The 14,759-nt window shown below is 42.6% G+C and overlaps 1 protein-coding gene across 2 annotated transcripts in view; it reads left to right on the top strand.

Moving 5' to 3' along the window:
• TTYH2 (tweety family member 2) overlaps window positions 1–13,694 on the top strand; it is an 85,572-nt gene extending 71,878 nt beyond the window's left edge. The window contains exons 8-14 of one of the 2 annotated variants that reach the window (XM_033961921.1): window positions 122–177; window positions 1,095–1,187; window positions 3,401–3,493; window positions 5,102–5,244; window positions 6,544–6,714; window positions 7,884–7,991; window positions 11,159–13,694. In XM_033961921.1, coding sequence (XP_033817812.1) covers window positions 122–177; window positions 1,095–1,187; window positions 3,401–3,493; window positions 5,102–5,244; window positions 6,544–6,714; window positions 7,884–7,991; window positions 11,159–11,174 — 680 coding nt within the window. In that variant the 3' untranslated portion in view covers window positions 11,175–13,694. The remainder of the gene's footprint in view (window positions 1–121; window positions 178–1,094; window positions 1,188–3,400; window positions 3,494–5,101; window positions 5,245–6,543; window positions 6,715–7,883; window positions 7,992–11,158) is intronic. The other variant, XM_033961920.1, reaches the window with a different exon arrangement.
• The last annotated feature ends 1,065 nt before the right edge of the window (window positions 13,695–14,759 follow it).

The raw sequence follows: 14,759 nt of genomic DNA, 5'->3' as shown, positions 1-14,759 counted from the left end.
ATTGTGGATATACTGAAAAGCTGGCTTGTCTGTGGACCTCGAGAACCGGAATTGAGTAACCCCGAGATATGAGATTTTTTTTTTTTTTTTTAAGTAAAATGTGTATGTGTTTGCATTTCAGAAGTGATTCATTACTATGCGTACTGCAGCCAGAGCCCCAGGAACCCCTTCCAGCAGGTATGCGGCAGCTGGGTCACATCTTTCTGGGTGAGCGGAGTCTCTCGAACTGTGTGCCCCAAAGAGATTCTGGGTGTGGCACGAGAGATTCCAGAATTTTACTTTATTTTTAAAAATTCCCTACATAAGTACACACTGGAATAGATGACATGTATGTCACGTAAGCAAGAGTCTGTCAAAGTTATGACAAGCATCATTCTTTGATGAGATTGGTCCTTGAAAACTTAACAGCAAGTAATTTTAGTTTTGTTTTTATGGAGCAACAAAGCAATCAAGGCTTTGTTACCATTTGGGTCGTCTTATTTTTGCGAACATGGAATTTCAGCTCTGACAGAAATTGGGGGAAAAAAAAGAGAGTGACTGCAGATGGTGGATGATGAAATGCATGTCTGCTTGTTGACTATCGAGCTGCATTTTGAGTTAATTTGCATTCAAAAACAAGCACATGCATCGCATTGATTAGCAACTCTGAAATTTAATTTTTTGTTGGTTTTGCAATTTTAGAATTTCAATTATAATGTGCTGCAAAAAACATTTGCTCCATCTAGTGTGCCAGAGCTACAAAAGTTTGAGAGACACAGGGTTAGAGGATCAAGCTAAGAACCACTGTGGGTCCTTAAGGAAGTCACTTAACACTCATTTGCCTCTAAGGACAGGAAAATACTTAGTGTACCTGAAAAAAAGACCTGAACCAAATCCAGCTCATGCAGATGATAGATTCTGGTCTTAGGGCTCATTGTTCCATGCACAGTGGGTGATGTGTTCTGATACTGTTAAGGAGGGGAGGGGGTTAGTTCTATGCATTGTGTTTTCCTGATTGTAGACAGACACTTTGGAGACTATAAAAGGTGGGTCCGTAACCGATTCCAGGATGTGGACAGGGCACCCGGGTAACTCGTGATGTTTTAACTGTCCAGGCACTGACCACATTCCAGCGATCTCTGACTACGATGCAGATCCAGATTCAAGGCCTGCTCCAGTTTGCTGTTCCCATCTTCCCTACAGCTGAGGTAAGCAAGACGGGGAGCGGAGCTGGGATCAGACACGTGACTCGGGAGATCCTTGTGGTAATTGGGGAGAAGGAAAGACGGAAGCCGGGGGAAGAGGAAGGAAGGGAAATGGAGAGCTTACAAAGATCAGGAATGCAGAAAAGAACGAGAAGAAAGGGAAATCAGAAATGAAGTGGTAGTGGAAGATGGAGGGATGGGTTACGTTGGCGGGGGTGGGGTAGGGTGGGGGGGTTGCATTTTGAATTCAATGGTATGCTTGTCAATTATGCTGAATTGGTTGTTTCAGGATTGTTCCTTGCATTGGAATTATATTTTGTATTCTTCAAACTTTAATAAATATGTAAAGAGGATTTAAAAAAAAAAAGAGGTTTGGTGGGAAAATCTATTTTAATTTTGGCTGGGAATGGGTGTTTGTCAGGTTTCTGGCCTTTGCATTCTTTCCAGAGAGCAGAGGAAGATAAGAGACAAAAGGAGGGCAGTGGTACTCTGGAAGGGCAAGGGACAATTTGACCTGCACCATTGAGATACTTTGATCCTAGTCTGCCGATCTCCTGGAAGGAGGAGAGAAGCGAGGCGGGGAGAGTCAGAGTGCACCTTGCTGATAGCTTAAACTCTGCGGGATTTGGAAAGGGGACATGACCCGCTATCACAAGAACATAACAATAGCCTGGGTCAGACCAATGGTCCATCAAGCCCAGTAGCCTGTTTTCACGGTGGCCTATCCAGGTCACTAGTACCTGGCCAAAACCCAAGGTGTAGCAATATTCCATGCTACCGATACAGGGCAAGAAGTAGCTTCCCCCGTGTCTTTCTCAATAACAGACTATGAACTTTTCCTCCAGGAACTTGTCTGAACCTGACTCTGTGATTTGATTTCTGCTGCCCCCTGTTGGTGTTTGATGATGTCTCAGCAGACCCAGCAGAAAGCTGTCCTTTTGGGCCCAGGTGGATAAGAGATGAAACACTAGGGTGATCAATTCCGCCTTTTCCATGGTGATTTCATCCTAATCTGAAAAGAGGAGACAAGTCGTTAGGGACCTTCCTGGGCCCATCTTCGATGTCTTCCAGAAGTTAACCTGCAGCTTTCCAAGTTTATTAAATATTTGATTAATCGCTTATTCCGCATTCTAAGCGATATACAAAGTATTAAAATATTAAATTCCAATAATTAAAGGGAAACAGACAATATAAATGTGACTCACAAGACGAACGAATGATACAAGAGGAAGAGAAAAACAACAACAGGTAAGGGGAGAATAATAAGAAACAGAATTTAAAGCCCAAGGCTCAGTAGAGAACCCTAATCAAATCCTGCATTCTAGTTTCATTGGCTGTCAAATGCATCTTTAAAAAGAAAGCATTTTAGCTTGCTCTTAAATCTATCCAAACTGAATTCTTCTCGTACATGAATTGGGAGTAAATTCCACGTTTGAGGGGCTGTGACAGAAAAAATAGAGTGTCGCCGTGTATTTATAGTTTTAAGAGAAGGGACTGTCAAGAGATGTTGGTCAATAGATCTAAGTGATCTAGAGGGAATCAAAACTCTATAAATGAAAGAAGGCGTTTTATAGAGAAGAGATTTGAAAGTTAGTAGGCTTAGTTTGTAAGTTATTCGGTGAGCAACTGGAAGCCAATGCGCTTCCTTGAGTAACGGAGTCACATGATCAAATTTTTTTGCGTTCTTTGAGTTTAATTGAGGCATTTTGTATGATCTGCAGATGACGGATTTCTTTTAAGGCAATTCCTTTGAACAAAGCATTACAATAATCAATTTTTGAAATCACCAGCGAGTGAATTAATATATTTAGAGATTTAGGGTATAGGAATTTGGAAACGGAACAAATTTGCCGTAATCTAAAGAATGTAGATCTAACAATATTACTAATATGTTCATGGAAAGTGAGCTTGCTGTCAAAAATGACCCCAAGGATCTTAATACTACTGGTTGATTGCAGGATAGAACCTTTAATTGTAATGGGAAACAGAAGTTTTCTGTGCTACTGAGTTACCACATGGCTCCAGAAAAGGGACGACGGATTGAGACATCTGAATTTTACTTCCATTGAAATGGAAGTAAAACCCGGATGTCCCAATCCGTCCTCCTTTTTCTGGAGCCATATGGTAACACAGACTATAAGGTAGGTCCAGACAGGAGCAATCTGTCTCTTTCATTTTCCCTCTTATCTTTTCCTCATTCCTCCTCTCTTCTGCAGAAGGACCTGCAAGGCATCCAGCAGTTACTGAACTCTTCGGAGACCAGCCTCCACCAGCTTACAGCCATGCTGGACTGCCGGGGTTTGCACAAGGTGAGTGGAGGACGTCTTGGCCGGCCACTTCTGTGCTCTTCTGGAATGTGTCTGCCACAGTGAAAGATTTGTGGGGCTTGTGGCTGTGGAGACACAGTGTACCCTGCGAATTTGCGGTTTGCAAATCGTGGACTTGCTCATTCATGGTCTGCTCCGACCGCCTCTTCCTGTAGTAAAGTTGGGCAACACCAATCAGGAGCTGCGTGTCAAAGCAGCTCCTGATTGGTGTAGCCCGACTGTACAGGAAGAGGCGGTCGGAGCAGACTAGGAGTGATTTTCTTCACCCTCCAGCGCTCCAGCTGCCCTCTCCTGCCTCCCCTGTCTTTTGACAGGAGAAAAAAACGCAGGGGTTCCTGGAACAGAACCCCCGCAAATTTCGGGGGATTACTGTGTGTGTGTGTGTGTATATAAGCAGATAGATGCCACGAATGGACTGCACTCACTCCACCTATAACGACATTAACTTTTATTGCAAAAGCAAGTGGAGAGCATCGCTCGCATCTCCTCCTGCAAGTTATTGACATTCCCCCCTCGAGCCCAACAGAACGTCAAGACATTTACCCCAGATGGTAGAAGGAGGAAGTGGAAGCAAAGTGCGTGGGTACTAAGAGTCTCCTCGCCCACACCGCGTAATGACGTGCACTTACGTCCCTGTGCGTGCACTGCTACGCAGAGCCGTGCCAGATGTGGGGCTGGACCTTCTTAGCGAGGCTTTCCTTGGCCTGAGGTGAGATTTATGTTGTTCCCGAATTTATGGTATCTGCAAGGGTGCTTGCTATGCAACAAGGAAATTATCATAAGTTTAAAAAGATTTGGGGGCCATTGATTACTTATTCTAATGATCAGACATCTTAAACACCTTGGTATTAGATAAGGTATAGGGGGGGTGGGATTGGAAAGATAATAATTGTCAATTGTTCTAGTATTAATAAATGGGTGGGTGGGAAGGGATTCTTTTTTTTTTTTCAATATTTAAATTTTTATTTCAAGTTTTTCAAATTATACAATGCACAATGAATCTCAAACTGCAGACACAATAACATCAAAATCAACAGCTGCAAGAAATACTCAAAAGTAAAGAGTGCCCCTACCGCTCACCAATTCACCCCCCCAAATCCCCCCCATCCCCTTACAATGCACAGCTTCCCGTCTACCCTTTCCCCGCTGAAATCCCCCCTCCCCGCCCCTCGCTCCATCCAAAAATTTTTCTGATTGAATATTATACACTTGTTGTAAGACTTGAAAATGAATAAAGATTAAAAAAAAAAAAAAAAAAAAAAATCAAACACCCGACATGTCTTTTATTAAGCTGGGAGAACAGTATAGAAAATTGAATGAATAAATAAAAAGGCTGTTTTTATGGTTGGGGGTAGACATGTCCTTAATCCATGGGACACCCTAAGGCCACATAATGTGCTGTAAAGACGTGTGGTTTTTTATGATATTCCCATAAAAAATCAATTGGTTTTCCCTGTGCTCTTAGAAACCTGAGCTCTTCCCTGGATAACGCAATGACCTCTATCCAGCAGTGTCCACGTGTGTTTAGTGAGCATGCAGTGTTGCGACCGACCTTGGAGTGAGGTTAACCTCTTCCTTGCCTTACTGTAGGACTACCTGGACGCCGTCATTGGCATCTGCTACGACGGGGTGGAGGGACTGTTGTATTTGGCCTTATTCTCGCTTCTGGCAGTATTTGCGTTTTCAGCTATGATATGCGCAATGCCTCGTGCCTGGAAACACCTTACCAGCAGGTACCCACCCGTCTTGTCTCTCTCTTTGTGCTTTTAACTTCCTGTTCTGTGTTATATGAATGATTATGGGCTGCAGGGTGACTTGGCTTTTAGCTATTCTGGAGGGCTCTGGTGTGGTGCAGGTGATGCGTTTGAGTGATGATTTGAAAGTGGGGGCAAATGTTTGCTCTAGAGCAGGGGTCCTCAGATCCGATCCATACTTTGGCCTTTTCAGGATTTCCACAATGAATATGTATGAGATCTATTTGCATTCACTGCTTTCTTTGCATGCACATAAATCTCATATGGATTTATTGTGGAAATCCTAAAAAAAAAAAAAAAGCTGTGTTGTGAACCTTGAGAACTGGATTTGAGGTCCTCTGCTCTAGCAGAATTGTACAAGTCTGTATTGGGGGCACCTTCCCATTTTGCCCTGGCTAGGAAGGGTAAACCCCCCCCCCCCCAACAACAACAGCTGCAAAATATTCTTAAAAGTCACAAACTGAGCAGTACTTGCCAAAAGGTGTGGGAAAGGAGCCCCACTGTATAACTGACACCAAAGTGATATAATAATGGTGAAGTATGTCCTCGGTGAGAGGTTGCAAGCTTGAGGAAGCCCAAAGTTTAGAAAGAAGCTTAACCTTCACTCACAATTGAGCCCCACACTGCTATTTTGTGAATTATATTGATAGTAATTGCACTATATAAGTTGATTCACTATATTTATTCACACACTGTATGTTCCTGTGATGGTGTGGGGCTAAGTTGTGAGTTTATCTCACTCTAGAAAAAGTCCAGGAAGATTAAGCCACCACAGCTGTGGTTCTTTCTCAAGCTTGCAACCTCACACTGAGGACATATTTCATCATTATTATATCATTTTGGTGTCAGTTATACAGTGGGGCTCCTTTCCCACACCTTTTGGCAAGTAATGTTCAGTTAGTGACTGGCTAGGAAGGGGACAGAACCCCCCCCCTTGTAAATTTCAGTGGGCCTCATTGCAACAAGTGCCCAGTTGTAGATGTTTGCAATCACTAAGTCAGCTGATACTCTAAAGCAGGGGTGTCCATCCTGCGGCCCCGTGAAGTATTTTATGCGGCCCCGGTCGAGAACAATGCAGTGTTTTCCTCTGCTGTCTCCGGGTGTTTACCATCTTGCCGGCTCCCTCCTCTGTCTTGCTGCAGCGTTTGCCCAGCCCCAGAAAAATTTTTTGCAGCTAATGCAGCCCAGGGAAGCCAAAAGTTTGGACACCCCTGCTCTAAAGAAAGAAGCCAGGCGGGGTGAAGGGGAAGAAAGCCTGAACTCTTTCCTTTCTTTCAGCATTCGAGATTACGATGACATCGATGAGGATGACCCCTTTAACCCACAGGCTCGGCGCATTGCAGGGCACAATCCTCCCCGGGGGCATTTCTACAGCGGCAGCCTTGGCAGTCAGAGCAGCCTCCCCGCTCCAGCGCAGGCTGTCTCCAATGCACCAGTTTCAGAGTACATGTAAGGACAGCTGCAAAATCTGCTTATCGCCACAGTTCTTGACAGGACTCACCCCAGGCCTTCACGCTAAAGCCAACATCCCCTTCCCATTTCACCCTGATCCCCACCCTGAATGCAAACCCTCCACTAGGAGATGGGTTGACGAGTAGTTCCAGATTTCTGAGAAAGCTAATCCTTCTTCCATTACATTGGCTTTCTGGTACCTGCTAAAGCTGAGATGGATGTCGCACCCTCAAAACCTACTGCATGCCCCGTTCTTCCTGTCCTAAAAGACAAGTGCTAAATTCCCCATCCCCAGGGCTTCTGGAGCAGATTCTAACCTTGGCTAACCTCTGCTTTACATCTCTGCTCATTCCCTTCCTTGCCCACCTGTCTTCTGCCACCACACAAGATATAAAAAGGATGGAGTCAGTCCAGAGGAAGTCTATTAAAATGGTGTGTGGTCTTCATCATAAGGCATATGGGGACAGTTTAAAGATCTCAAAGGAAAGGCGGGAGAGGGGAGATATGATAGAGACATTTAAATGCCTACATGACGTAAATGCGCATGAGTCGAGTCTCATTTGAAAGGAAGCTCTGGAATGAGAGGGCATAGGATGGCGTTAAGAGGTGATAGGCTCAGGAGTAATCTAAGGAGACACTTTTTAACAGGGTGGTAGACGCGTGGAACGATCTCGTGGTGGAGACAGAGACTGTCTGAATCAAGAAAGCCTGGGATAGGCACGTGGGATTTCTTAGAGAGAGGAAGATGGGCCGACTGGATGGGCCATTTGGCCCTTACCTGCCATCATGTTTCTATAATCATAAAGCTCTATGACCTCACAATGCAGGAAGAGGAGATGCAAATAGGTAGAGGAAGACATAGTGGATGCTGCGGATGGCCAATTTGGCCTTTATCTGCCGTCATGTTTCTAGATTTTCACTCTGTCCATATGCATTTCTTTTTCCATACTGCTGTTCTTCCTATTGTATGTTTGCAGAATATAGAAGCTTTTTTACAGACGTTGCCTCTTGATTTCTGTGTGGCCCATCAACAGTTGTCATCCCTCAGCTCCTACCTTCGTTATTGTTCACGGTTCTCTCATGAGCAACATCGTCACTTTCTCTGTGCAAGCCATGAAAGCTTTATCGCAATGTTAAATGCTGTGCCACCCCCTTCGCTCTTGCAGGAACCAGGCAGTGCTGTTTGGAGGAAACCCACGCTATGAAAATGTCCCACTGATTGGAAGAGGATCCCCCCCTCCTACGGTATGCTGGGCTCCTTCTTCTACTAAAAGGTTTTCTTTGCTTTCTTTCTTAAAAAAACTACCAATATTTTTCATCCTGGCTGGTGATAAACCAGCATCTGTCATTCTTCCTTGTCTATGGAATGGATAAAACAACCCTGTTTGTATTCATTTGGGATGAAATCCAGTAATTCTCAAATCGTTTCCTTAGAGAGTTACCGATTTATTTAAGTATTTAAAAATTTGTAACCCACATTCTGCAGTTCTAGGCAGGGTATAAATGTACATTCAGAAATAAGACACAGAAATAGAGCGTTTAAAACTAATTTCAAGAATAAAAATACTAACATGCCACTTATTTACATACAAGTTTAATTTGACTTACTGCTTTTTTCTCTATCCCATAAGTTTGATTTAAAAATAAGCAATAAAAATAATAATAAACTTTATTCTTATATACCGCCAGACCATGACAGTTCAAGGCGGTTTACATTGAGGGATAAAGGGATCGTGGGATACTGAGAGAGGTGCTGGGATGTAACACAGGTATAGAAAGCTAACCAGGTAATAAGTATAGAAACCCAACAGGTCGTGCATGTGCAAGACCGGAGGGTTAGGACTACGATGGGAAGATAGGACTTCAATGAGAAACCAAGGTGGCAAGGGAGCCCCTTCTGGTGATTCAGACAGGTCGTGACCTGTTTGGGCCGCCGCGGGAGCGGACTGCCGGGCAGGATGGACCTATGGTCTGACCCGGCGGAGGCACTGCTTATGTTCTTACAAGAGAAACTGAACAGTCAGTGACTGGTACAAATCAAAAAAGTGCATAATGAACAAATGAACTAAAACAGTAAAAACTTAGGTTACAAATCTATCAAATAATTTTATCTACTAACTTTCTGAACCAGAATGTATGCAGGTAAGGCTAAACTCATGGCACTGGTCTGACCCAGCAGTGGCAATTCTTACGTTCTTATGAGTAGTAAATGAAACACATGAAATAATTTTACCGAGCCAATCGTTCATTTTGGCTGCCTGAAAAGTAAGGGTTCTATCAAGAAATCTCTTAAAACGACAGGATTTTATAGTAAGATAAGCAAATAAATGAACTCTACGTATGGGCTTGTTGGAATAATTCAGAAAGAAATGGGAAACAAGGTAGACTGGAGACATACCAAAGATTGATTCAAAACAAATACAGGCAAATTTGAACAGGACTGTGGCCTCCATCATCAACCAGTGTAAGTTTTGGTAATAGGGACTGATGTGTTCCCATTTTTTCAAACCGAAAATCAACTGTACTGCTGAATTTTGTACCACTCGTAATCTTTTAAAAGTTTTCTTATAGGCACCCAAGTAAATTGTTTCAACAGTCAAGGATACTTAATATAGATGACTGGACTAACAAGCGGAACGATACTGCATCAAAATATTTCTTAATGGTTCAGAGTTTCCATAGGACCGAGAAACATTTTCTGACTAACAAATCTGTGTGTTGCTCCAAAGTAATGTCGCTCCCAGAATTTTTATGGAGTGGTCAATAGGATGGTCCAAATCATTCAGATGTATCAGCATATCTTTAAGTTGGTTACTTGTGATCAAGGTAACCATATGCAAGCGTTCCTTAAAAAGTTTTCTTTATAAGGACGCATTTGAAACATAATTTACTAATCACTAAATTTTTTAGACCTTAATCAATCCCACGAGTAGGTCGAAAATTATCCCTACCAAATTGTCCCCACCAAATGTGTTCTTCCCTAAATGTTTCTTTTCTTTCTCTAAAGATTGTAATTCATCCCCATTGCCTTCTGTACCAGTTATGTATTAGAACGTATATCATTTGTGTTCAATGTTTTGTTTTTTCCTCCCCTTTTAAAATGTTATACGCATTGAAATATGATATTGCGTAGATAACAAATCTCAATAAAACTTGAAACTCGGTTAGAATAATAAAATATTTGTTAACCCAAGCAAGTAGGATAAAAAAAACAGTATAAAATCAACATTTTAAAATCAACAACATAAAAATGTTAAAAATCAGTTGTGTCATTGTTAGATATTAAATAATACCAAGGGTTGATTCGTAAGTCGTGGCAACTATTTTTTTTTCTCTCTTGAAAATGCGTCAACGCTGGAAATCTAATATATACAGTGCTTCCCCATGAATCCGCGGTCCAGGTCATTCGTGGTATTTTCCGACCGTGAAGGGGCGTCGGCAAGTGAAGGAAATCACTCGTTCTATGCTCCGACTGCCTCTTCCTGTACTAAAGTCGGACCTCACCAATTGAGCTGCTTTGACACGCAGATGGCACATTCGGTAATCTTTTGTTCAAGGATCTCCATTGGGAAGATCTACAGATTTTCAATACAGAAGCAATATCTTGAGGAGCATTATTACGCAATGCCTTATATATCAAACCTAAAATTTTAAACCTAATAAACCAAGTGGAGATAGTGGTCTCATTTGAAGAGTTTCATGACGCCAAGACCTGGCAGTCTACAGTGATGCTGGGCTCGTAAAGATTCTTTTCTGGAAACAAGATGTAAGTGACCCATAAAGAAAAAAAAAGATTCCACACATGGTTAAATGTATCTCTGAATAACAAAGAATGAGTTAGCCATCTCGCTCCCCTCCAATCTGCCCAGAATTTGGCTGCACAACTTATATTCCAGGAGAGCCACTTTGCTCACGTTACCCCTCTCCTAAAGGCACTTGATTGGCTTCCCATCCATTTCCGAATACAATTCAAACTCCTCTTACTGACTTACAAATGCACTCACTCGTCTGCCCTTCACTATCTCTCTTCACTTATCTTCTCCTATGACCCCCCCCCCCCTTTGAGCTCCACTCAAATGGTAAGTCCCTCCTATCTGTGCCCTTCTCTTCAACTGCCAACTCCAGACTACGTTCCTTCTGCCTTGCTGCACCTTATGCTTGGAACAAGCTGCCTGAATCCCTACAGTGGGCTCCGTCTCAGGCACTGGTCAAGACCCAATTAAAAACCCACCCAATTAAAAACCCACCTCCTCTCTCACTTTGAGTTCTGCATCCCCAACCTTATATGTCATGTCTGTCTGTCCAAGTTAGATTGTAAGCTCTTCTGAGCAGAGACCATCTATAAATATCAAAATGTACAGTGCTGCGTATGCCTTTCAGCACTATATAGATGATAAATAATAGGATTATCTTCTTAACTAACTTTCTCTCTCTTACCTAGTATTCTCCCAGCATGAGAGCCACCTACCTTTCCATCAGTGAAGATCAGAGGCATTTTGGGAATGAGCTTCCAACTTAAGACCACGCTATCGTCCTGTTTTTAAAGTAAGACCAAGAAACAGACACAGGGAAGGGGCTGGGATATTAATTTTTTTTAAATAATTTTATATAATGGTTGAAAGTAATGCAATCCTCAAAGATGCCAAGAAAAGAAGCTGCAGTGCCGTTTTATTGGACACGGGGATCTAGAAAGACTCCCGAGTGCAGAAGATGCCCTGTAGTGTGGAGCAAGCTGTGGATCTGTGGTTGGGAAACACCTGTAAGAGTGACCAGAGGCATTAACATGGACTTTAATGTAGACTCCCACTTACCATCACATTTGGAGGACAAAGATTCAGCAGGTCAGCTTCCACCCAGAGATGACCCAGGAGCTGAACTGCTATTGCTTCACCTTCTATGCTGGTTCCGAGGGCAGTACCAAAACCATGCACACATGAGAAACATCGCCATCTACAGGCACCTCCAATAATGGGAGATTTTTACTTGGAATTATAGGAAAGGTTAGAGGTGTGTGCTGTCTGTCACCTTTTATTCTGCACAAGATATGTAGCTAGGAATGTCATTGCGAAAATGAACAAATAATTTAACTGCCTGGGTTTATGCCTTTACTGTGACAGAAGGGTTTATGCAAAGTGAAGAAATCTGTGATCGGGTTGTTCACTGTCTTCTAATCACAGATTGAAGGAAAAATGGGGGCTGCTAATATAACTCAAAGTAAAAGTTGATTAGATGATATTTTTAAAAACTGTGTAGGTGCTAAAGACAATTTCATGTATTTTGGCAGTTTTGTACTGTTTGCTCTGTTCTGCTTGTTTACGAAGAAACCTGCAGTTGTTAGATGTCAAGTTTTTGTTTCTGTCTACAATTAAATAAAAAGTTATTTTAAAAAAAAAAACCCTATGAATAGAAAAACACTTGCAATGCCATTTTAAGGCCTTGGTAATCTTAATCTTGGGTTTCCTGGTCCTGTTTTACCAATAAGCAGCACCGGGCATTCAAGCCATCAAATCCTTCAGTAGGACCAACGTGGCTGAATCACATGTGATGTCATCAGAAGCTGGCAACATTGTTAAGAGAAATTTTGAAGTATTTGGAAAAGGTCCTGTTTCAAAAGTGATGATGCTTATTACCAGCACTGTAGAAATAGAAAACGACTTTCTTTGCCAGTTTCCCAACTCACGGCTGATGCAGGTTTTTCTGCTCTGCGTTGGGAAGCCAGGTCCAAAGGGTGCAATTGACTACCTGCTGCTGGCGGGTAAGCATCATTCTCCTTATTTTGTCAAAACTCACATGGGTCAGATTTTGGTGTCGTGCTGCTTTTGCACCTCAGATTAAAAAACAAACAAAACAAAAAAAAATGATGCATCATAAGTGTGAATGTTTTTGCCATTAGGAATACCTGTATTTTAAGAACTGATTGGAAGAGGCTTGTATTTTGTAGTTGAGGTCGTTTAAGCTGTGCTGGACTAGCAATCACTGTTTGCTCATTCCTCGTTTTCACCTTTTTATTTGCTGTGGGGTACTTTGTGCTATTTTCCTAAATTACACCTTAATTTGGGATATCGCTGTGGGTGATTTGCTCACATCTTGACCACTCCATTTTTTATTACTTCTCCACCTGAGTTTGGTGTTTTCTTGACTGGTTTTTGGTTGGTTTGTTTTTTAATTAAAAGGAATTGCGTTAACAGCTTTCAGTATTAATGCTTTATCATCCAGTTTCACTGAAAACCAGTTGATTTAAATGCAGACAGTTCTGGCTCCAGGCAGGAATAGGAGCTGGGGATTGGGTGCAATCTTCCATTCAGGGCTATGGCTATTAATCTGTGGGGCTCCTGGCTGACCCCAAATATGATAAGTTGAGTTTATGAAAACAGCTTAGTGTAATTTTTGTAACCTTGTACTTTATACCATTATAAACCCAGTGTAGAACTTCTCCCAGTTGTGCTGTATATGGACCTCCTATACGCTGGCTCACCTTTTAGGTGCCCTAGAAGTATCCTGGCTTAAGCCAGCATCTCCTGAAGTATAAAAATTCTGAGAATAACCCAGGGCTCCTATCAAGGGCCATGTGCTCAGTGAACTGTCCAACTGCCTTCCATTAGTTACGGAAAGAAGCTTGGCAGATCCTTGAAACTCCTGTTTTTGCTCATTTTATTTTCACCCTGGATTTCTAAACATTGATTTGGGAGGGGATAAAATTGTTGAGTTAGTTGCAGATTGCAGCGTTGATGAAACTCTTAATTGATCACGGATTTCATTTGCTTGTATTACTATAATATACCAATTCAGAAATTGGAATACCGAGCAAAAATAGGTTACGAGGATGCTTGATGCAGGGTCTCAGGGAGCTGTCCTCTATGGCAGTGTTTCTCAACTCAGGCCTGGAGTACCCCCTTGCCAGTCAGGTCTTCAGGATATCCACAATGAATATGCATGAAAGAAATTTGCATATAATAAGAACATAAGAACTGCCATCTCCGGATCAGACCTTCGGTCCATCAAGTCCGGCGATCCGCACACGCGGAGGCCCTGCCAGGTGTACACCTGGCGTAATTTATAGTCCACCATATCCTTATATGCCTCTCTTAAGGAGATATGCATCTAGTTTGCTCTTGAAGCCTAGGACGGTTGATTCCGCAATAATCTCCTCTGGGAGGGCATTCCAGGTGTCAACCACTCTCTGAGTGAAGCAGAACTTCCTGACATTAGTCCTGAACCTGTCCCCCCATAGCTTCATTACATGTCCTCTAGTCCGTGTCAAATTGGACAATGTAAATAATCTTCTCTGCTCTATTTTGTCGATTCCTTTCAGTATTTTGAAGGTCTCGATCATATCCCCACGCAGTCTCCTTTTCTCAAGGGAGAACAATCCTAGTGTTATAAGTCTGTCCTCGTATTCCAGTTTCTCCATACCCTTCACCAGTTTTGTTGCTCGTCTCTGCACCCTCTCCAGCAGTTTTATATCCTTCTTTAGGTAAGGAGACCAATGTTGGACGCAGTATTCCAAGTGTGGTCTGACCATTGCCCTATAAAGCGGCATTATAACTTTCTCCGATCTACTCGAGATTCCTTTCTTTATCATGCCCAACATTCTATTTGCCTTCTTTGCCGCTGCCGCGCATTGTGCCGACGGCTTCAGGGTCCTATCTATCAGTACACCCAGGTCCTTTTCTTGTTCACTCTTCCCCAGAGTTGCACCTGACATTGTATACTCGTATTCCTTATTCTTATTGCCTAAATGCATTACCTTGCATTTCTCCACATTGAACTTCATCTGCCATTTCTCCGCCCATGTTTCTAACCGACACAAGTCACTCTGGAGTTTCTCTCTATCCTCCTGCGATCTGATCGCCCGGCATAGTTTTGTATCGTCTGCAAACTTGATGATCTCACTGGATGTTCCTTCCTCCAGGTCATTGATATAAATATTAAAAAGGATCGGCCCAAGTACCGAGCCCTGGGGTACACCACTAGTCACTTTCTCCCAGTCGGAGAACTTCCCATTTATGCCCACTCTCTGCTTTCGGTTTTCCAGCCATTTG

Source organism: Geotrypetes seraphini, chromosome 10 (assembly GCF_902459505.1).
Source record: "Geotrypetes seraphini chromosome 10, aGeoSer1.1, whole genome shotgun sequence".
NCBI classification, from domain to species: Eukaryota; Metazoa; Chordata; class Amphibia; order Gymnophiona; family Dermophiidae; genus Geotrypetes; species Geotrypetes seraphini.
This window is presented reverse-complemented; position numbering and strand designations above follow the sequence as displayed.